Here is a 25,344-nt window from a genome sequence, read left to right on the forward strand (position 1 = left end):
TTTTTTTTAACAAAGCGATCCAAATTATTGATTGAGTGTTGACAGCAACAAGGAAGTTAGAGATCGAAAGCAATCCACCGGCCTTCAGTGTAAAGAATACATTTTAGGGGTTGAGTGTTTGAGTATACTGATATTGAATTTGTGGCAATGGCGTGTTTTATGTTTTTTTAAGTCCCATTTATATATCAGTATTTACATGCAAAATGTACTGACTATCTAACCGGACGTTCAACACTTATTGTAGTACGTTTCTGTATGACACATTGAACCGGCCCCAAAGGTGATATTCTGAATACCGAGTATGACAATTTAAAAAACCATATGACTGACGCATCGAGTCGGTAGTGGATTATAGTCATGTTCCCGTCCAATAGAACCAATTGTAAAACCATTTCTTTCTTCGTGCATGTGGTGCTGTAATTCAAGTACATACAAGTAGAGGAAAAAGTAGGAAATCATGACAAAAAATACGAGTTACCTCCCAATTTCAATGGAAAGCGATGAAGCGTGAGCGAGTGCACAGTGGAGTGAGGTACTTGAATGTGCAGCAGAAACCTCCCAAAAGATGTGGTAACAATGGGGACAAAGGAAGGTATTGACACAAGCGAAATGAATGGGAGCGACGATGGGTGTTCGTCGTCTGCTAGGGGGTTGAATATCAAAACGTTCGTCTACTTTATGACTGTCGTCTGCAGCGAACCGCTTCCGGTAGTTGAAACAGTCCGGCGTCGTTGTGTTGTGTGCGCGTTTCACATTGCATGAAACGTTCGACAGGATAATTTACTGTAGATAAATCATGTACAGTTACGGTTTTCTTAACAAACTGCTGAGTTCGACTTGTAGACAGTAGTAACGTTACCTGTTTTCTCAAAGCTTATACATATACATCTAAACGTTAATTAAGCACCACCCTTTTTTCAGAAAAGTTCAACATTCAGATCATGACAGTGCAATTTCCTGTCTGACTCAGTGTGAAAGAGTGATGATTTTGCTGAAGGGATGTCCAAATAACGAAGTCGATGATTACCTTTGATACCAATATATTGGAGTTATGTGAATAAGCGTCAAAACGACCATTTCATTAAGTCTGAAAAGTATCATTGCCTGGTATCTGAATGTCAAACGTTCAACGTGAATATACTTGTCATCAGGGCTATCTCTGGAAACTGTTTAGTCAGTATCGGGAGTATCCACCTCTCATACGAATCACATTTTCAACACGCCTTCTCATGCTTGAAATGAGACGTCTGATCCTAATCATCGGGAGTCTCTGCCACCCCTCATGCAGATCCTGTCGCAGTTCATCCACATTCTGCAGAAGAGGGCCTCTGGCTCTCACATGGCATGCAAGATAATCCCATAAATGTTTTATGGGATTAAGATCCGGACATTTTGCTGGCCATGGAATAGTGTCAATAGCATTGATCCTCAAATGATCAACTACTGTTCTGGCACTATGAGGCCTGGCGTTATCATCCATGAATAGGGGACGACTGGCAAGTGTGTGATTGTAAAAATGGGGTATTACGGCACCATCCAAGATGTGACGTTGATAACGTTGGCCGTTTAACGTTCCCGGTATTGTGATTATGTCCAGCTTGCAGTCGTAAGACACACAGCCCCACACCATCACTGAGTCGCCACCAAAGGGACCGTTGGTTCAATCATTTCTGGGTTGTAAGCTTCATTGTGGCGGCGCCAGACACGACTGCGGACGTCAGTGACGTGCAGAAGGTAACGATCGACTTTCGTCAGACCAGTGGATCTGAGATTGCGGTTTTGCCTTAACCTGCACTTGCATGTGTCTGTCCCAGCCTGCTGTGTCCGCGGGAGGAAGTACAAAAGTTTTCAGTGCCTTACCAGCCTGCTTTTCCTGCCTCTTGTCTCCGCGGGAGGAAGTACACGCCCATGCTTTGCCCGTCTCTTTGTACACGGCGGAGGGCTGCTAACAGCTAATATATATATTTGGTCCGGTCGGAGCCATCCACACCGCGCTCATTGTCATCCACACATCTGTGTTGTGTAGTCTTTCATTGGGATTACGTATAGTGCCTAGGGCATGTTCATCAGCTTCATATTATCTTAAGCTAAAGGTCTACATATATATCTGATCACGGCTACACTTGTACATAGCATCACATTTTAGAGAGCGCGATCACACAGAAAACCATAGCTTCACAAAGTGTCGAAAATGTTTCTTATCTTCAAATTATATATAAATACATCTTCTCCTTAAGATTAAATATCGTTGCTGAGATGGTTTAGAAAATCTAGGCCCAAAAGCGTAAACAACAATATCTCGACACGGGACTTGTTTCTTGATGTTTTGTGTATCAAAGATCTTCGTAGAAGAAGTTCAGGATTCCGTCTTTCTCCTGAATATAGTCATCATTATTTGAATAAGGTCACTGATAATCACCGCTAGCACAACACCAATGATCATAATTCTGGAGAATCGCCCCCGAGTGCTTCCGTCGTCTTTTCTGGTTTATTTGTTTTCCCGCCACAAGTGTCAATTCGATGTTAAATAAAAGTTTCATTATGTAACCTTTCCCAGCCGTTTACAGCTTATGCCTTATGTTGATAAAACAATACTACATTCTTAGCGTGGAACACTCGTAAAAAATCCCTATAGTCAGCTTGCTCTTTCTTTATCTAATCTGTATTTCCAAATAAGAAGGTTTCCGAAGCATAGTGACACGATCGGGATGATTAAGAAGACATATGCTAAGTGATCTAAATATGAAAAAATAAAAAAAATAAGTTACACAGTCAGTGATAAATATTCATTCCCCGCCCATTCGCTATTTTACTAGATGATGGTGTGAGGTAAGAAACGTTGACGGCATGCTGAAAATCCGCACATGAAGGAAAGAACTGAGGCTATAATGAAACACCCCAATCACTAATAATGATAGGTGTAAACGAAACTAATGCCAGCGGTTGGATTGGAAACGTGCGAAATAAACTGGTCTGGGATCGAATCTTGAGCTTAAAATGTCATAATCACAGATCAGTTATAGGAACATGAATGACAAAGCGTACAGACTACAGCACAGTACAGATATCCATGATTATGATTACATTACTAAACTGAGCGATAACATTGACTTGACCACTGACAGTTTCTTCTCATTCGTGAACCACGAATGTCATTCAGGGTCAAACCGAGGTTTCGGAAAGGGGCGAGTGATGAATGGTTTCTTTTGCTAATCTGTTGCCGAAAACCTGCAGGAAAACCTGCGGAGAAAGATTAGCTGCGTTTGATTATAGTTCAAGTTAAGTATATATTGCAACAGATTGTTGACACGTTGTTTTGCATCAACGCCCCTCACTTAAAACTCAAGTCACTAGGCAAAACCCCTTTAGAAAGTTTTTAAGTTTAGAAATACGTTTTTTGTTTCCTGCAGGAAACAAAACGATTATGAGTTTACATTTCCTTGTGAAATATTTTCTCAGAGGCAGCATGAAATGGACAGGGTAATGTCATAACGCAGACATAAATGGGTTTTTTATTCTCTGTACACTTCCGGTAAACGTTTTAATTTATGGTTACTAACTCTGAAACTGAAAGCTTCGTGACACCTCGTCATCATCCAATGTCAGAAATATCAATACTCGTTTAATGATGTTGACTGTAGACGCTTAGTGTAGCTTGGTATCTCCCCCATGCAATGAAGGAATGAGGACTCTACTACGGCACAGCTCATTGTTTCTAGGAGTATCCCTCTTCCTCAGTGGTAAGCATCATCAACGTTCGGTTTCGCAGTGAATGCATGTTTAATTCTACATTGCTTTTTCATTGAACGGTACGTTTCAGTAATAAAAACACGGACCAACCCGCGATTTTTAATGTAACTTGAACTGTCACTCGGTCTTAAAGATGCTACTCTCAGTTTAAGTAATTGTTGCGTCGTATTGCATGAAAGACATATGAATGTCGTTGATTCGACTCCTGGTTTGTTCAGGCTATGTTTGTCGGTGTGTCAGCACAATACTATTGCTCACGGGTTTTTGAGACCTTTAGTCCTTCGGGATTCCCTCCCACATTAAGCTGTCACGATGTCTGGAAAACTGGAGGCTGCGATAATCCTAGCTCACTCATTGTCTATAGAGTGTTTATTCTACACATTATATTGGCGTCTTTTTAATTATCCTAATACTGTTCCACAGAAATAACTATTATTGAGCTTCAAAGTTTTCGTCTTTAAAAAATGAAAGTAAGAGCTGGTGTTTCCACAGAAATTATTCGTGAGTTAATCATTATATATAATCAAACTTAACCATGTTACTATCATCATATATAACTTACAACTTTAAGGGTTATCCCACTATGGATCAGACGCAGGTGCTTGTGAAGACGGATACTACGGCGACAAATGCAAATATAGGTGTGGAGAAGGATGTCTGTCCAGGAGATGCCAGCTACATCCCACAAAGGGTACAGGCATCTGCACTGACGGCTGCAAGAAAGGAACATGGGGATCTACGTGCAAGATCAGGTGCTCGTCAGGATGTTTCAACAATGATTGCCTCTCCACCAATGGCACATGTACATGCAAAGACGGATACTGGGGTGAACGTTGCGAAAAGACGTGTCCTGTCAGATGTGTTAAATGCCACAGACGCTTTGGAGAGTGTACACAATGTATCGAAGGCTTCTTTGGGTCAAAATGTGACGGCTGTAGCTCCTGCAAGAGTTCCTGTGACTCTGATGGTTGTGCTGCAGGTTGTTTGACTGGCTACCATGGAAGGTACTGTCATCTCCGGTGTAATCCTCATTGCAGACTCATTGATCAGAACAGGTGCTTTGTTCAAAGAAACGTCTATGATGAACACGGGTCCATAAACTGTACATCTCAGTGTGACCAGGAAACAGGCCATTGTCTTAATGGATGCGAGGTAGGGTATTTCGGCCTATCATGTGATCTTCAGTGCAGTGAAAATTGTTTGGCCATTTCTTGTGGACATTTGGGGAAATGCCTTCATGGGTGCAAAGTTGGATATTTCGGCACGCTGTGTAACCTCAATTGCAGTGATTCCTGCAAGAACCGCCAATGTCACAGAGTCCATGGTAGCTGCACCGACGGCTGTGAACCAGGTGTCTATGGTCCACGATGCAATACCAACTGCACCAACTGTATCAACAACCAATGCCATCAAGGAACAGGGGAATGCAGTAGTTGTGAGACTGGATACTATGGCTGGAGATGCGATAAGAAGTGTAGAATCCCATGTTCAGGGAGACCCTGTCACAGATATGAGGGGACATGTGTCTCCCAGAAACCCAGTCACGAATCGACCACCAGTAGCCAAGGTACTTAAGTTACTACCACCATAGATGACTGGTTGATTGCTTTGTTGTTTTATGCCGCACTCAGCAATATTCCAGCTATATGATCTAACCAGTTCTAGACCATACAATCCAATGATCAACATCAAGAGCATCGATCTACGCAATAAGGATGCGATGACATGTGTCAACCAAGTCAGGGAGTCTGACCACCCGATCCAATTAATCGCCTCTAACGACGAGCATGGGTTGATGCAGAACAAATTTAACCCGTGCCGTCGCGGGTCATTTATGTTACTACCCTCATAGATGGTGTACATTGGTTGGTATCAATACAATTACCCAGTATTAACACCGGGAAACAAAACGTAAAAAATGAAATTATCTGTAAGTGCAAGTGTCCAACTGGAACTAGTTGACCACTATGAGAAAATCTTGGCAGCAAAGATGAATTCCACAGACGTTTATATATATAAACCCGATTAGATTCTTGCACCAGTACTTCTTACTACACTTGCATGTGTATATAATGCGTTTGCGGAAATTGTATCAGGCGTTGTTTGTCGAAGATATATGTATTCAGGAAGTCTGTTAAGAACTGAGATGATATGATAATCATCTAATGTGTACCTGCTTGTGTTATGGACAAGAGACCTGGCGTCACTCTCCATTTGTTTGACGGATATTTTGTTTACTTTTGCTGACATGGCAACACAGATCTATCTTAATATACGTAATATATGTGCACACATATTTTCAGATGAAATGATGACAACCAGCGCCATAACAAGTACAACAGACCCGGTGACCGTGAAGGCTGCTGTCATTACTGTGGGGACCCTTGTCACAGTGTGCACTGTCATAATAGTTTTCATTTTCATCTCTAAAAGGTACAAATACTGTATTCCTAAATTCAGATATATATTAGTCTCCTGATTTGGGAACTATGTTGCTATCACAGGGTAAGATACATATATTGTTGTAACATCCATCCGTTCCTAATTTAAATTTAATGCACAGCAATAACCTCCATGTGTAAATTACACACCTGATATTTGGATCTGACTTTTGACATTTGCATGGTACCGTCGTTTCACTGTCACGGGGGGAGGGGGTTTGGTCTAGTGCCTAAAGCGTCCACTCGACACGCCGGGTTCGACTTCCCACATGAGTACGATGTAAAGCCCATTCCTGGTGCCCCCTGGCTACGATATTGCTGAAAGATTAATACAGGCGGCGTATCATCGTTCTCATTCATTCACTTCTTTTCTAGGATAAAAAAGCTCAATCAGTCAACAATGCGAAGACCCCCACAGTATCCAGTTCCACCTCCTCCAGATGCCACCAACCATTACGAGGTCATACACGAGTATAACGGTACATATCCTTCAAATTCAGGCCAATGCAGACCTGCTGAATATGGAGACATCAATGAAGTTCCACGTTCCAACAGAAAACCTTGGGCCGACAAAATTTCTTCTACAAATGGATATCCTTTTCAGAATACAGTGCGAGCAATTGTGAACAAGTCACCATCTCCATCAATAGAAATGCCTTATACCATTGAAAGTCTTTCTTTGCCTAATCTTTCGATTAGATGTGGTTACATACCAATGACGTCAACAAGGACATATCTTACAATCACTGGCGATCGTAGGAATAGTACTCCTTAGCGATCACCTGTTATTGAAAACTGCCCCATACCTGTTCATGAAATTGACAAAAGTGGTGTAAAGTCGAGCTATTCCTCAGTTCGTGCGATATAGACACCTCTTAACAGAATCTCAGAAACATCGACGTGACACGTGTACTGGTAGAAGTAAGCCACTTGGTCGACCTTCTAAGATAGTGATACGTAAAACAGGGATTTGTAGCACTTATGACTGTTGACATGTATAAAGGCTTCGTCAGCAAATGACACTACGTGAAAGTAGATTTAAGTATGCCTGGTTCTCATATCCCAGTCTAGGTTCTCACTAATATTTCCGTTTCATGACCATGCGTAACTGGGTGTGCATTTGACCTCTGCAGAGGGTTGTTTATGTATATTGTTTATGTAGATGAACACATATTCCCTGAATCCTTGCGCAAATGGTGCTCCATCAGAATTCTGAACACGATAGTCTATCCCACAATATACACCCTGAGACATGATAGGGACGTTGTGACGAGTGCGTGAGTAGGGTTTTACGTCGCAGTTAGCAATATTCCGGAGCGGGGCACCGGAAATGGGCTTCACACGCGGCGCTCATGAGGGGAATCGAACCCGGGTTTTCAGCGTGAGACTTTGTGACGAAATCAGGTAGATCATCATTCATTTCAAAACACAAAAAGATCATTAGAGGTCATCCTTCGGTGACTCTCTTCAGGGATTATCCAGGAACATTTTTTTCCTCCCGAGGACAATCTTACCAAAATCAATAAGATTGATTTGCGTGTCCATAATTTACTATTTATTAAATATATTTCCCCTTGAAACTGGAAACTATTTAATTTCAGTTACATGACTTATGTTATGATGTCATTAATGTTGCTAGATACTAAGATTGTGTCAATATTTACTCCCCTTTCCTTTTGTACACGCACGTCTTGGAATCCGACTATTTTTAATAAAATATATTATTTTAATTTTTATTCTAGAATGGGTGTTTTCGTCGATTTTGCCGTCATATGGAAGGAAATATAATACATCTAATTAGTTGAACCAGTTTACAATGCGATTGAATTTGTTTAGATTCGCTCTTTTGATTAATTAGAAACACATCAGTCAATTTATTTCCCTCAAACGACGGGGTGTCTGATATCATGTTTAGCAGCCAGTAACAGGAAAATAAAATTCATGAAGTTTATGAATCACGATTAAGTAACATTTTCAATATTCATGGACAAACATTGAAAGAAATGTATATTCCAAACCAAACATTCATATTCCCGTTTGACCACTAGAAATACATATTCAAAATAGTGGTCATTCGCACAGGGTACCTTCGAGGATATAGCTTCCTGCGTTTTCTAGTATCTACTCTCTATATATAGGTGAATATTTTCAGAAACAAATCGTGTATTATCACGGAAAATGAGTGGTTTGCATACCCGTTTAGTTTCCGACTTCATTCCAGAATCGTTATCCCTGACTGCTTCTTTCTGTTTTGATCATTTACGTGGTAGGAATTAAGAAACACAAAACGTATGTGCTATCTTTTGTGTTGTAGATCTATGTTTCAAACTCAATGTGACCTATGCGCTAACTGGTTGTAAAAACGAACATTCGTTTTATCAACGAGTGGGTTAGTTCCACAAAGCTAACGTATGCAGCGTTGAGACAATCCCAACTTACAATCATGATATCGAGTTGCTTGCTGCGCGATCGCATTCTGGAACTAGTTGCTGAGATCAACAAGGTCGAATACTCCATCATGGTCAGCTGATGCCAAGCTCCAAGCAAGGAAGTAGGAACAGATTCTGCACAGCTGGTAATCCATACAGCACTGCGTGTATGATACTCGCTGTTGAGATTAAAAAAACACGTATTTTTACACGTTTTTTGTTGTGATAATTCTGCTGCAACAGTATGATTTTTTAGATTTGTCAATGCAGATGAAACTATACTGATGGTAAAATTTGAAGCAACACCTGAAATCTGAAGCTACGAGAGTTTTCATATGCTTGCATGGTACGCAAAATGCACCGTGGCCTTCAAAAATAGGATATGAATACATTCTACACTGTTGGAAAGTAACTGTTGGGACAATCCACAGTATATTTGTGAGATCAAGATCATTTATTCCATGGAGAATTATTGAGGTAAATTCACCAAAAATGGACAGACCATAAGGTATTCACATTTTGATAAAAGATGTCTTCATCTTGCGAACTTTTTATTGTTTTGTGGAACAACAGAACTCCTTGAAATGGACTCCACTGAAACTGACATTTGAAACAATAACTGGGTCATCAGTAGTGCGTGTATTTGTAATGACCATAATCACCCTCTATCATCGTCTTCGATCTATAGCATGAGTTTACGGAAAAATAGCATGGGCAGATTGTTCCATGCGTCTAGCAGTAGCACGGCCTGCCCGAGTTCTCGAATATTGGCCACGGGCTGGTTCCTGGCATCATTCCTGGAAAATGTGTATATGCATGCATTTCACCTGCATGCACGAGTAAAACATGTAATGCACGTGCATATTATTTTCTGAACTGGTGAGACGAAAATATAGGCCACTGAAAACTGTTATTCATTCAGTGCATTCATTTGAATGGTTTCATTTACATCACGTTCAATCAGGTGTTGCCTCAAATTTTACCATCAGTATACATTGAAAGTGTAACGGTGAGATGTTCAGGATCTTTTGGAATCTGTTAGAGGTGACTCATTTGGTGTCAGTTCCATTCTTTTCATAACTCCAGTGAATCCTGGTAGTTGGAATCTTTCCATGTTATGCATAAACACACAATATACATATTTCTATTTCATGAAAATAACAGTGTTTAATTGTATTTCATATAAACACAAACCTAATATGGGTTGATAGGTTATCAGCATCTAAATATTGTAAACAACATACCAGTCCACTATGGAAAAATGCATGTGAACAGAAATAATACCATTCTTTCCCATTTAAACAAAAGTTTCTCTTCAGGGTACCAGTTACAAATACATATATCCTCTAACAAGTTAAACAGCAAATATGCTTTTACCTCTGCCATTCAGATACTAATTCAACTAGTGTAATCACAAAATAAACAACAAATTTATAACAATTCAGAAGTTAGGACAAGTCACCCTTTTTAGACTGATATTAATAAAAAGGATGATATGAAAGTAAAATTGAAAGTCCATGAGGGAAAAAATGCATATGGCAAGTCAGCAGAGTTATCACTTGAAAAAATAGTGCTCGGATTGAAATGTGTATCCTTGGCAATGAGTTTCTAACAATGGTCTGGTGTCACCAGGTATTTGATAATCCATGAATAAAGAATTATCCAAATACTTCACAGTCGCAATGAGACTGTTTGACAAGTTCATGAGTGCTGAGAATGTCTGATTTACGGAGACCTTGAGTATCAAGGTATTTCGAGATAATGACCTGCTCAGGGTACAATCCAGTCTCCTGCAAATAACAAAACTGCTACCTGAAATTGAGCAAACATATCACACACTGCCAGTGATATATTAAATATTTACTTTGTTGGTTGAAGCAAGCATTTTCACGTCTTTGAGATATCACATCAGAAAATCAATCTGAGGGAAGATTCACTATTACAAAACATCTTTATTACTTTAAAATACAGTGTCTGCTAGAAAGCTGTTACATATATCACATCTGTGCCACATGTTCAAGAGGTTCAGCATGTATGCCAATACAGTTGGCCTTGACTTCATGGGCGTATACCGAGAACCTTTTCATGATACATATCTGCTCATCAGCTGTGAATACATTGCGACTGAGACTAATATGATCCAACTTGTGCTTCACTCTGATTCTACTCCTCTCTATTCTGTCTAACATCTCTATCAGATCTTGTCCTTTGAATTGGTTGAATCTACAAGACAAAAAAGGGTCGAATTTATTTAGTGCTGGAGTTTGAGTCAAAGACTTCCCAAACACACTTCCTAATTTCAGGGGGATGGTGGGTAGACTAGTAGTTAAAGTGTTCACCTGGCATGCCAAAAAAAAACATGCATGGGTTCAGTTCTCCACATGGTTAAAATGTGTGAAGCCCTCTTCTGGTGTACTCCAGTCTAAACTTTTCATAACACTCCATTACTGGGTCTAACAAAACCTAGAAGGAAGTTGGATCAGGTAACCTTTGAGACTGACCATTCAGAACACAGCCTACCAAATCACAAAAGTGGACATTCGCACATACCTTTTGAACTTTTACCATGGAAAGGTTTGTACCAGACGATTCCAATTGCTATTTTCCATACATAAATATTTAAGGATGTCCGCTTGCAGAAATATTAGATAATAGTAACCATAAGAAAGCCCTTAGCTTATATACTGCAGGTCAATTACCAGTGTTCTATGCGAATTTTTGCTTTTTGAGAGATAAGTGTCGGTGACTAGCGAATTTTTTAAGTCCCGCCAAACCTTAAAAAATAGCCATTGTCTGATTGGTTCAATTAGTTCGGCCTACTTGCATTTGATTGGACAGTCATAGGTCACTCAAAGGTTACCTGACGCCGCTTCCTACAAGATTTTGTTAGACTCAGTAGTGGAGTGTAACAAAAAGTACTGAAACTAAGCTTACTTAGACTGGATGTTATTGCTGGAATATTCCGGAAACCAACGCAAAACTAACTAACTCACTCCTGATTTCAGTATGATAATTTTTTTTTTAATCGCACAAGTCTTTGAATAGCATTGATATAATAAAGGTTTGAAAAATAGTTATAACTCACACTCTGCTTACACACCCACCCTTACCTATCCACCTAAAAGCAAGCTGCCATGATAAATATGCAATGTACTTACGCTGCATTCAGATCCTTCATAACAGGTGAAAGAGCAAGGATCTTCTCTATTATTTGCAAATGTCTAGCTCCTGTAAAATGAAATGTTTTGCTTTGTGATATAAGACAGATTATTACATGGGCAAATGTGTCATACCATTTACACAAAACAAGAGTGAAATTTTGTAGAAGTCATATGATACACTTGCTAGAGTGTAATGGTTTCTTCATTATCCATTTCGTTCATGTACATTTATGCAGTAACACCTGGTAAGCAAGTGCGACAGCCCTCTTCCTTGACGTCATGTTCAGTTGTTCAATGACATCACAGATGAAAAAGTACAGAGGCAGTGGTTACTAGGTTATGTTTCACCACATGGGTAACAAACAACCATTATTAACTGTCAACATACCGAGATAGTTGTTGCTGATATCAAGTACCTCTAGGCCCTGGTGATCTCCTACTGCATCCACAAATTTGGGGCAAGTATCTGGAAGATGTTTACAAAGACATAAAGAAATTCACAAAACAATTACACAACACAAACTGTTCTCCAACATTTGTTTCCTTCGGTAATTCAATTTCATATCATACACTTATATTGATGTGCCAAATATTGGACAAACACTTTATCCATTAAAATTTCATCAAGGGGTAAATTGGGGAGGATTTTCACTCAGATGGCATGTAAACGTAACAACAGATTGAACTGTATTCTCAACTTGTCTCTGTCAAAATGCATGACCTAATCTGACTGACCTGTGCTAAAAGTTATAATCTGACAATTATCAGGTAACAGTCAAGAGAGGAAGGCATATTCTCTGGTGCCCCTCCAAAACATTAAGTTAATGTCCCATGGACAGACAAAACGAATCATTTTACGTGAGCTACTAACACATGATATATTTACAATTTCAAGAAACAAACTGTCAGTGTTCACATACCTATCACGTTGGACAATCCCACATTTGAAAGGCTTAACCTTTTCAGGGACACTGAATGCTGCACAAAGTTTGTGAGGGACTGTTCGCATCCCTCACCTTCTACCATGTTGTCATTTAAGCTTAGTTCCTCCATATTAGCACCTGAAAGAGGATGACAATGCATAATACTTGCATTTAACTGTCTAATACAGCAAGTCGAGAAAATGTATCTAGAACCTTTACATGAACACAGTGCTGCAGTGTACCCTAGATGATATGACAGATAAAAGAAAATGTAGTGTGTTAAATGCTGATTTCCATGACCCATTCAGACTCTATTTCAGTTTCCATAATTATAACATCAAATTTAGGGTGGATCCCAAAATCAATATAATTCAAATACTGCAACATATATTCCAAGGAAGTCAGTTGTATTCCAATGCATGTATGCTACTATGACATCTCATTGAACATATGTTATATCTGGGATTACACTTTCTTAGTAAAAGCATAGATTTTAGAATTCAAACTCACACCCTCAGTGTCAGGCACCTAATCTACAGCACATAAAGTCAGCCACCTAACCCATTCAGCCAACACAGCTTCCACATTTCAGATTCTTAGTAAAGACATTGAGCCTATGCTACACCCTGATTTTGCTGATCACAGTACATGCTCAAAAGAAGAGGTATTTAGACATTCCTTTTTCAAACACAAGAGGAGATCTGCCTTTTGTGCCACAAAAATATACCACACTATGTATTTTTGAAGTTGTCCTAGTAATATGGGAAAACTATGGTCTGGGTTTACAAAACAAACATATATGGTAATTAAATGTATGTTCAAAGATCCATACATTCATACTTTCGAAAACAAGTTCAATTTCAAATGAAAATAACAAGTGTAGAATCACTGTTTGAAAAATATGAATTGAAAAATATGAACTGAAAACACAATTGTTTATCTGTATTATGGTATCTGCCCCAAACTATTCTAAAGAAGATGAGAGTGAACTTTTAGTGCTGCTTTTAGCAATATTAACGTAATATCACGGCAGGTATAACCTATGTAGAGAATCAAACCCGGTCTTTAGCATGACGCTTTAACCACTAGGCTACCCCATCACTGCCAAAGAAAATGAGAAAAGATTTACAGAACACTTTCTTTTTTGTGAAACTACATGCCATAATGGCATACAAACAAGCTGATCCCCAATAACTGGAAGAGCTTGTGAAAAAACCCAGGCAGACACAAGAAACTCTAAAATGATATTCACATAAGTTGTTTAACATGTTCAATACCACATCCTTATTTTGCATAATATTTGTCATCAGTTTGTAGCATAGAATCAACCCATGGTTCTGAAACTTCAACATAAAGTGGGATTGTGGAAAATGTCTGGCAGTTAGCATGGTTAGATAGCTTTCATGGAATGTCAAGTTGCCATGGAGTTGCTACCTGTTTTCCTTTGCTTAACAATGAATGTATCAAGAATCTGACGTATCTTGTCAGGTTGCAGATGACATGAGGCCAGCCTTAAACCTCTCAAAGCAGTATCGGCTCTGATGAACTCCAGCAGAAGTTTGAATGTTTGTTCTTCAAAAGAGTTCCAACTCAAATCTAAAATCTTCACTGCAGCAAGCTCTGCAAGTAGAAGCTTCATTTATATGTATATTGTCTAAAAAAGAACATATGCATCATAACAATCAAAAAGTCATATCCTATCACTTCAAAGTCATCATGAAAATACCTTCAGCAAGAATTGACCAGTTTGTTAAAATAAACTTACATGTATGTACTATACAAGACAAATCTTATAGATTTCTGGGTTAGTTCTTGCCTGTTCTCCAGGTGGATGAAGAAAGGACAAGAACTAGCCATGAAACGTGAGAAACAAATCAAGAAGGTGCTTTTCAGAAGATCTGTCTTGTATTACTACACCAACTTCTAAATCCCTTTGAAGAATTTCAGGTAATATATACTTGTATACTTGGATGCATTGTATAAATGATTATCCAGTTAGAACCTCTTGAACAGAATGTACAGACCTCATGACAAGAAAAAATGCCCCTAACTGGCCATTAACAATCAACAAGAATAACTGTATCCTAATTTGTACTTACTATGTTTGATGGTTACAGGTTCTTGAATGCAGATAAGCTTGCACCCAGAAATTTGAAAAAACTCCATTGGCTTTGGTCTGTAAAGTACATTCATATAATTCATAAATAGCAATGATAAAATCCTCTGGCACATATACGTCTAAGAGATCCCCCTTAAAAGAAAAGGTGAGTATCTCATAAAAGATATGTCTCCAATTTATAAGTAAGCATTCAAAGACAATATCATTTATTGCAACAATTTTCCAAAGCTGACAGGTAGGAATACATGGTCAACCATTAACTTCAAAATTTTTTCAGTTTACATATATGTACACGAAAAAGCTATCGTGTACCAGGTCTATATCATTTTGTAAAAAGTATCCTCTACCCATATAATGTTCCCCAAACATGACACATACAGAGTTATTTAAATATCACAATACCAAATGCAAGACTGCACAATCTTTTAAAATGAAATAATGACTCACCGCACGTACTGACTGTGCTGGTAGTGACACATAAATAGATGTATAAGACATTCTAAAAACATGTCCGTAAATCCAGTGTCCACAACCAAGTGTGTCAGTTGTTTACGGCGAACCAACTCCAGAACAGTTTTCATCAGTCCTGTGAAAAATAAAACTGAACATACTGACAGAACTTGTATAACCAAGTTACACAACATTCAACATTCTGACAAGAAACAGAAAGACTTCCTCCCTTATCCCCCCTTAAATTTCATTCTAGTCAAATGATATCACCAGAATACATGTTCCTCAAGGATGAGTTTCAACATGTTGTTTTAACTGTATCTGAACAATACTGAAACGCATGTTCAGCTTCTAAACATGCCACTTGAGGAATGGCTCCTCATCAATTTGTTCAGTGGGGATACGAACTGGGGTCTTTCCCAGGAAACATAATGTTACCTTAGTGCTTTAAAAGAGCGTATGTTTCAAAACTTAATCACAAAAATCTTTTAAACATAAACTGATTTTTGTATGTGTGTGTGATGTTCACTATTATTTTATTGTTTGAATGTATAAAGCACTTTTCAAGCTTATGTGAAAAATATTATGCAAGTATTACATTTTATACTCAACCATGTTCATCACAAAAAGCTGTTTTGTGCATTACAGGAAAATATTTCCTTTTCCCGGTCACTCATGAAGATTCAGGTTAGAACTGGCCTTCAGCTTGTATGAGGCAACTAATGAGATAAGGTGGTCAGGCTTGCCGACTAGGTGGACAATTGCAAAGATCGATGATCACTTGACTGTCTGGTCAAAACTCAATTACCTACAGACTGATGCCATATAGCTGCAATATTGCTGAAGGCGGCATTAAACAACAACCAAACCAAAAAGTAAACAATTATCCCATACAAGCTTAGCTCATAGATATGAGAAGCTAAGGTGTCACTACCCCTAAAATGTATCGTTTGTTATCCATGTTTAGAGTAATGATTTCCTGAAACAACTTAAGGTGGAAAAATCATGAAATGTCAAATTGATGTTATGCACACCTTGCATACTTAATGCTAGAACCAAACAACATTAACTCTCTGCTAAAATAGGACTGTGCCAGTTTGATCATCATAGTCGGTCCGTTCATCTAATGCTAAAGATACCCTGTGACTTACATGGGTCCTGTCAAGAAAGCGGCACCTATTCTGAGTATACACATGACGTCGTGTTCACACAATCTGAGAAATCAGACAAGTGTTAAAACTAGACATGCTGTCTGTAGATGCATAATCACTGTCCCCAAGTAATGTTAGTATTTCAGCAACAACATTCCTTGTGTAATATTTAGCCTGAACAGCTTGCAGGTGTTGTTGGTGTTAACAAGTTTCTTTAAGATACTCATACACATGAGTCAGTCGATAGTGAGAACCTTACAAGGCCTGTTGCCTTGGCAGAATACAGCAGGTGGTGTTCTCTTGTTATCACTACTTAGGTATTTCAAGAAAATTTCTGCCCCTTGAACTTACCAGCGCTTAAAAAGACATACAGTTTTCTTAAGTTGCTCCAATGTGGTAGGAACTGACTGATGATATCACCAGCTGTCAGTGTCCCAGTATCACTGGTCATAGCGAAGATCCGAACTCCCCCAGAACCTAAACAGAGCTTTTCACAAGACCTGCTTCTATGGATCAAATCACTAGAAGCAGCAGAAGATTCACTCTGGGAGCTACTAGTTGCAAGACAATCAGATATACGTCTATGAACTTTCGGCCTTGAAGCTGCTGTTGCACCACTCTGGTGATTTGAGCTAGGGGTGCTCAAAGTGTTTCTGTGGAGTATGGACTTGGACTTATCAGATGCTAAAGGTGAGGTAGGAATGCTGTAAGGCTTTGCCTGGGGTGAAAGACATCTGGGTGGGGTGGTACTACTTATTGCACTAGTTTCTGAAGAAGAATCACTTGATGACATTGCCTGTGAGTTTGTGTTGCTTGGGACTGCTTTATCAAGCAAACAGTCAAGCACTTTGTCCTGTAAGTCTCTGTGATATAACTGGTTTAACTGATCTTTCAATGATGTATCCGAAGAGTCTGGTGACGATTCATTCGAAGAGTTTTGTTTTGTGGTTTCAGGTGCAGTGGTGACTGATTTTTTCAACAAGAGGGTTGACATGGTAGTGGAAGCAGATTTAAACACTTCTTTCCCGCCACTGAACGCAGCAGTTTCCTCGCCATGACATGGACAGCCACTACATATAGCAATCAGTTGTGTGAGTTCCTTCTCACTAAGCGATGACCCACGTAAAGAGATTTGTTCAAGGTGCCCTTCTGTCAAAAGCTTGCTTAGGAAGTACTTCAAATTATAAAAGCAAAAGGTTGTAAGGGGAGAGATGACTAGTTTTTCAGTATGCTTTACCAATTCCATCATAAGTTCTTCATCTGAAGCAATATAGTGTACATGTCGCCCGTTTAGTACAAGTTTCTTGCAATACTTAGTACATTTCATCAGAAAAGATTTGTAGATGGATGGATGGACTTCATCTGCCTGGCGTGAACCTTGTCCAAATTTCAGTTTGTGCAAGGGCACTGTGTACGTATCAGTTGGCGATGGAACATCTGGAAAGAGAATATTTTTAATATAAATATAATATTAACTGATAATATTAAAATTTCAAATCATATGAGAAATAACAAATTGACATCTTCTTGATGCTCAAGATTTTACCAGAATTGAAATAGTACAGACATGCAAAGGTTTCGTTCCCTATGAAATACAACTGACACACACATGAAGATCCGGGTCAGAGCTGGTGTTCAGCAACCTATGTGTGTTATGAAAGGTGATCAGGTGGTCACACTCTCTGACTTGGTTGAAACACGTCATTGTATCTCAGTTGCATAGCTCAATGCTCGCGCCTTTGATTACTGGATTGTCTGATGCAGTTATTTACAGACTGCCACTATTTAGCTGGAATATTGTCAAGTGCAGTGTTACACAAAAAATCAACCAGTTTAGTGCATGTTACAATCACAACAGTTGGAACAAACCCCTAATACAGCAAGTGTACTATGATATTTGTTTAACTAAAATTGTTCAGTAGTAGGGGAGAAATGAAGTTTTTCCCCATCCTAGAATGTAGAACACCTCATGTTTAATCAATTTCCACCTTCAATGAAAAAGAAGGGAGAAAGCATTTTCAAATACACTTACTATATATTTAGCTGAATACATTTACTATATATTTAGCTTACATTATGGTGAAATTGTATTCAGCATTGTTCAGTAGATGGATCAAAGGTTTGTGAGAGTTCCCTCTGCTACATAAACAACACATTTTTACCCCTGCTGACAAAGTAATTTCCATTACAAATTCATATGATTATGTAACACTTTCAATCATGTCAAAAAGATTTCCCTTTTCATAGAAATAACATTTATTGTTCAACATGTTTAACTGTATCATGTCCACTGTTCCATATATCTGTTTAATATTTGCATTTCTTAAAGGAAGTATGTTTGTCTAATAAAGTACATCTCACCACACATGCCAGCAGCAAATGTATCAAGCGAGAGAATTGTCAGCAGAGAATGGAACTGCTTGTAATGGTAGATAGCCTTGTACCCAGTAATACCATCTGACTCTCCAAATACATCCTTGACACCTCGACGGAGCAAATTGAGAGTCTGGCAGTGATAATACCAAACAGCATCTATATCTAAACCTGAAACAGAATTGTACCAATATGTAGTCATAATTTGCTATCCATGGTTACTACTTAGGGCCTGCATTAGGTATTTGTTTGGCTCTTTGTACTGCAACGAAGAAAATAATGAACATAGTGACGTCTCTTTAAACTGAACATAACAAAAATAGCAATATTCAGTATAGCAATATGTCAATATTACATCTCAAAACTGCTGTCAATCTAAGTAACTTATCCTCAGTACTTTTCGTTACACTCCACTACTGAGTCTAACAAAACCTTATGGGAGGTCGCGTCAGGTAACCTTTGAGATTGAACACAGCTTACCAAATCGCGAAAGTGGACATTCCCACATACCTTTTGAACTTTTTATCTTCAAAAGGTTTGTACCAGAACGATTCCGAATGTTATTTAGCATACGCTCGCTTCTGGGTGATGCACATGGCATATGTACAACCATGACAACAGTGAATAAACAGTCGCTGAAAGTAGTGTTATTGGCAATATTAAAGGATGTCATCTTGCGGAAATATTAGCTAATGGTAACTGTGTCAACAGAAACCCCAAAGCGTATATACTGCAGGTCAAATAACTGTGTTATATGCAGATTTTTGTTTGTGGAGAGATCTGTGTCAGTGACCTGAATATTTTGAAAGTCCCTCCAATCTCCAAATAGTAGTCGTCGTCTGATTGGTTAAATCTGTTTAACCATCTCGCCTTTGATTGCACAGTCATTGGTCGCTCAAAGGTTACCTGACGCGACCTTCTACTAGGTTTTGTTAGACTCAGTGGTGGAGTGTAACAAAATACACTGAGACAAGGTTTACTTAAGAGTGTAAAATTGCTGTGTAACCTTAGTTGTTTCTGGATTTTGATAAATGCAAATCTGGAATGTGTACTATTAATAAGGGAAATTTCTAGGCATTTTGAATCTTGTGTCTCACCTTGGCTGCAGAGGATGTCATCCAGCCTATAGAGGTCAGCAGCACTCAGTTTCATAATAACCAGCTCAAGTACAGTGCGTGGCTGACCTATGGTTAAAATAACACAATAATGCAATAATCCATTATCAGTTCGCAAAAAGTCTTTTCACTCTTAAAAACAAAAAATAGTTAACGAGACTGTTGAAACACATGAACAACAAAAGACAGACTTACAGACATATGCTAGATTTCTAGCAGACTGTTTGATAACAGAAACAGTACCTCAGTGTCTGCAACATAACTTAGTAATTTCATTAGGCCTTACTAAGTTTACCCTAAGCCTTTCAAACTATGATTCCTGTCAATAAAACAATATATGTAAGCATACAAATGACATCTCAAAATGTATAGCAGACTAAAATCCATCAATATGGACAAAAGTACTACTAAACAATGCTAAAGTTGAATCATGAAGTGCAAAATTGTCTCTATGAATGTAACATCAAATATTTACTTACAGGCAAAGGCAGCATCTGGATACAGGTGCCCATGTTCTCCTACAAATTCTGCCGTTATCTCAAACAGAGTCTTCATTCTTTCCTACAATATCATTATTAACATGATAAATAATAATTACACATTTTGACATTAGACAGCTATCTGGGGAATACAAGTTACTAATCAAGTGCACACAATCAAGAAATTTGTACTGTGAGTGTATGCTTTCTGGGAATAATCATATACCAAATATGACCACACAATTTCCTGAGTAGAATCTTATGGTCAAACTTACTAGAAAATCCCAGTGGGTGTGTCACTTTGTGCCAATGCTATAATAGCATATGGAATGTCTCCATGCCAACTCTTTGCTGTTCTTTGCTACAATAATAGTTGTTTCACATGTATTTAACTATTTTCAAATGTAGAAGAAGTGTTAAAAGTGGATAAACCCGGTTAGTTACAAACAGAAATTCGTAATTGGGACACATGACAGATATTGAATACTTTTCAACTGTCCAGAAACATAAGACTTATTAGCATGTCTTGTGAACAAATATGAAATATACTAGACCAAAGAGCATATTATAGGCCGTTCTGCCTATTTTCCTATAGGCCGATCAGCCTAAAATTAGGATATTTATCAGTGTATGAAACGCTTAAAAAAACCAGGCAGCCCACAGGGGTGATAACTGAAAAACGTTGCTGGTCCTGTGAACATGTAACCAGCCCTGTATTAAAACAGGGATACTCTACAACAGGGATAGGTCACTTGCCTGCTTTCTTTACAATTGTACTAATTAACGTGTGCCACATCATGCTCCAGTGGACACAGTGACTTGGCTCATTTCCAGTGCAACTTCAGTTGTGTTTAACAGAACTTCAGCCAGTATACTGTATCAGTCGGAATCTTACAATGAATCAATGAATGAATTATAGTAAGAATTAAGAGCAAGAATTATGTGAATAAATGAAAGAAATAAAGAAAAAGAATAGAAGAAAAAAGTACATATGTGAATGAATGAAAGAATAAATGATACAGCGCACTCTTCCCTCCCAAAACATGTTAAAGAACGCAAAAGCATTGCGAGAACATGTGTTAATATCAGCTGTCCTTTTAAAAAATCTACTTTGAGACATTTTTGTTTGCATTAATAACTAATTCAGATATCTTATTCCATGTGGGGAATGGAACGGACATTAACAAAATGTTAACTGACACTGTCACACTGCCCTCAAAAATAAAGCATAAAACTGTCACAAAGCGTTCTAAACCACCTTTCCAGTTTTGTCAAATAATAAGATCAACAAGAAAGAAAGAAGTTATGGAACTATAACCCTCAAGCATCAATGGTGAATCAGATCAGATCGACAATACGTCATATTTTTCACACATCTCAAATACACCCTATCATTTTGTTTTAGATTATGAAACTATAACAATTACTTGCAAACACATTTCACCTGATAGTATATTCCCCTCATATAAATTAAAGGTGTATGTGAAAGATGTTTTTGAAGAAATAACTAGAAACACTTAAACAATGGCGTGTAGCATTTCAATGGCAGATCGGCGAAATGTCATATTTTTAACACACCTCAATTACACCCTAACAATTTTTTAAGTCATAAAATTGTCACTATTACTCACAAATACCTTTCAACTAAAGGTATGTTTTCCTTCTAAAATTAAACAAATGTGTGAAAGAAGTTTTTATTGGCACAATTTAGTCAATCTTCATGGTGAATCGAGAATAGAAGCCAGTGAGCTATAACATATCGACTTGAAACTTTACTACAAATCTACAGTCCTAATACCAATTATTTGACTTAAAATGAAGTGACAAAATAGTTAACCTATCTTCTACATGTAGGAATTCAGCTGTTACAACACTCAGCAAACTTAATCAGCTGTTGAAAATAAACCGGACTCAAACTTAAATACTACACTGCCACCATATTGGTTACACTGGTTACGTAACGACCCGAGACATACGTTCAGCGGCTTTTCGAGGTGTTTCTTCTCCCTTTCTACTTTCCCTGATTAAAAGTAGGATAACTGTGGTAAAGTCTTAAAATACTGTTATAATATCAAACGGTTATCACTTACAGTGAAGTAAACTTAAACATATGCTAAAAGCAAATTTTACAAGGCATAACTTGGTGGTCCCTGTTGATTCGTTTAGTGACGCTGCCATCTGAATGAGACAGACAACGTTAGAATGGTCAGTATCTTTGGCAAGAATGGTCTCCACATGTTCTTCATGCAATGGCACAGGGGATTTTGTAACTCTCTTTGTGAAAAGTAAACATGCGCAACAGCAAATTTCACTTGGTCACTGAAAACAACTTGGTCAGTGAAAGCATTCCTTAGACCAATCACGTTTAGTGTTAGATAAAAGTATAGGCTGATTAGTGGAGGTTAGGGTTTGACTGATCATGAATTATACATACAGATGTCTACCACAATTGTAAACTATTTTCAAAATGTCATCTGTAGTTAATGGTATGGTAAAATATGTGCCCATGGAAAATGGATTGGCACACAGGGTCGGCTATAAAATAAAGTTGTAAGCCCGCCATGTAACCAGCAATCAGCCGGCCGCAGGGCAGACGCTATTTCATACACTGTATTTATCAAATAAATTTGAAGTGGTGCATCTCCGCATGAGGATACTAACATGATTCAAGTTTTGATGTTCTAAGGTTTTCACTGAAACCCTTTCTTTGAGAATAATAAAGGCACATCGGTAGGTTTTCGCAACCTGATGAATAACAGAAAATTGAAAACTTGATCACAACAGTATCAAATCAGTGTCATCATTTCTGCAATCAACATCAAACTGCCGAATACAAAGAATGTCATTATATATTGCTCTTTGTAACATCTGAACGGTAACTGATAAACATTCTTTCGGATTAATAGTTATTTGGCTTTGGAAAAAAACCAACCAGATCAGACCTTGTATGGTCATACATTAGCCTCACCATCTACAAATAGTTAGAACGCCAATGGTAAGTCATGGTTCTTGGAACGGACGTTCTGTCTCCGAAACATCAAGTTTTTCAACCGTCATCTTAAATAATGCCATGTTTCCTTCGTATGTGAGCGTATTTCTCGTCCTGCTTGTCATCCGTCTGCCGCGTTTGAAGGGCAGATAACTCTAAATGCATAATCGCCGCATGAGCTCTGCATACCACTACAAAAGAATATCATCTCGTCACAACAACCAAATAAATAAACGTTCGTGAAATAGCAATTTAACGAGTTATCATTCGCGCCGTGTAGTCTTGCGTATAATGCGCATTATTTTTTATAGAGCAAGCTTCAGGAAAATATGTTTTTGGTTTCTTTATGTATTATAGTTTGCAGTAAATACTAGATCTAAATCGAATGAAGTGAACAAACGAAAGCTAACGCTATTGGTTAACAAAAATGTTAAGGTTGGCAGGAAACGTAGCTAGGTATGATATTTTCCCAAATATTTCTGCGAAAATTCAGATTGTCAGGTGTCAATATCCCGTACAATATCCAGCATCAATCAGTTGGTTATCACGTTATCACAGCAGTACTTTTAGCGGTATAATTCATCCCATTCGGAGAGTATTACTGTTGTAGAAAGAAACGATAATTTATTATCCGCTAATTGTTTTCCCATTTTATTTCCCTATATTTCTGAAACAAAATGCTGAAAATCGTCTTGAAATACACTGTCTTCATTAACTGGATTGGTACACTGGAGAACAGTTATAATGAGGACGAGAAATTGATAAATGCTAACATGATGTACGTATGGGTATCACAGAGACGGATACAGCGTTTTTGGGTGTGCACATTTTCAATAATTGCCTCAGTATATATCCAATAAAGAAACTAAGCTGAAAACTTGGAGGCAAAGATTGCAAGATCAGATAAACAAAAAAACGCAAATTTATTTATTTATTTATTTATTTATTTATTTATTTATTTATTTATTTATTTATTTATTTATCTATCTATCTATTTATTTATTTATTTATTTATCCAAAAGTTAAAGTTGAAAGTATGAATCCGTGTTAACATGGCTTCCTATTTTCAGAATACGTCATTGTGACGTCACGCCATTGTTTCAGAAGTTGCTATGGCGCGCTATGCGAAGCTCTTCGTTTATTTCTAAGAGACATTTACTGAATTATGTTTTAACCACCATCGTTATAGCATAATGGGGAAGAAAGCACGCAATCGTGAAGCTAGACGGAGCATCCGAGAGCGTGCGAGGCAGTGGGCGGCGAATATTGCACGGAATTTTCTGAGTTACTGCTTGCCATGTGTGAGGGCTACTAAGGTAGGTTTACTCAAATATAGTGTTGCATGATATAAATAAAATTTTTCTCGTTATATTTTATTTTATTGTGCTGTCTTCGCGTGCAATTCTACGTACGCTAAAGTGCAATACTGAAGAAATAGTTGGAACCTTTAACAATTACTACTTGTCATTGTTTTATCACTGAAAACGTTCTTTAGTTTAACCACGTCGAGACACGTACATGTAATTTACTGGTGTTTCGGATTTAGTTGCCAATACGGAGGAATTTGAGGGTGCTGTGGTCACATTTGTACAATCATCAGATCTTGTGAATTACAGCGGTAAAACATTTACATGAGAGAAATTATGTTTATACAATTGCCGTACTGGTTGATACCGTTGACGATGTTTACATAATAAGACTTACTTCACGTACAAGTGTAATGGTTGCCGGTTTGCACAATAATAATCTGAACTCATGCAGTTCAATGTATGTGTCCACTAAAAGTGAGTGAGCATAGTTTTACGCCGCAGTCAGCAATATTTCAGCTCTATGGGGGCGGTATGTAAATATCGAATGTGGATCAAACAATCCAGTAATCAACAGCATCAGCATCGATCTGCGCAACTAGGAACCGTTGACAAGGCAGCCAAGTCAGCGAGCCTGACCATCCATCCCGTTGGTTA

The 25,344-nt window shown here is 38.2% G+C and overlaps 1 protein-coding gene across 1 annotated transcript; it reads right to left on the minus strand.

Moving 5' to 3' along the window:
• Nucleotides 1-9,761: 9,761 nt before the first annotated feature.
• On the minus strand, nucleotides 9,762-23,545 carry LOC137290791 (uncharacterized). Its single transcript, XM_067821922.1, has 12 exons — nucleotides 23,360-23,545; nucleotides 20,392-20,473; nucleotides 19,895-19,981; nucleotides 18,786-18,968; nucleotides 16,776-17,861; nucleotides 15,271-15,409; nucleotides 14,804-14,880; nucleotides 14,139-14,324; nucleotides 12,702-12,842; nucleotides 12,170-12,247; nucleotides 11,779-11,848; nucleotides 9,762-10,843 (listed from the first exon to the last, which is right to left on the minus strand). Exons 1-12 carry the CDS (start codon nucleotides 23,360-23,362, stop codon nucleotides 10,618-10,620), a joined length of 2,358 nt encoding a protein of 785 aa, XP_067678023.1. The 5' UTR covers nucleotides 23,363-23,545; the 3' UTR covers nucleotides 9,762-10,617.
• Nucleotides 23,546-25,344: the final 1,799 nt, after the last annotated feature.

Source organism: Haliotis asinina, chromosome 7, assembly GCF_037392515.1.
Source record: "Haliotis asinina isolate JCU_RB_2024 chromosome 7, JCU_Hal_asi_v2, whole genome shotgun sequence".
Classification (NCBI taxonomy): Eukaryota; Metazoa; Mollusca; class Gastropoda; order Lepetellida; family Haliotidae; genus Haliotis; species Haliotis asinina.

Excerpts from the sequence above, each read along its gene's own strand:
- LOC137290791 (XM_067821922.1), bottom strand. Across the intron at positions 19,982-20,391 it reads TCCAGATGCTGCCTTTGCCT|GTCAGCCACGCACTGTACTT; the intron begins GTAAGTAAATAT and ends TTTTAACCATAG. Across the intron at positions 11,849-12,169 it reads TATCAGCAACAACTATCTCG|GAGCTAGACATTTGCAAATA; the intron begins GTATGTTGACAG and ends TTCATTTTACAG.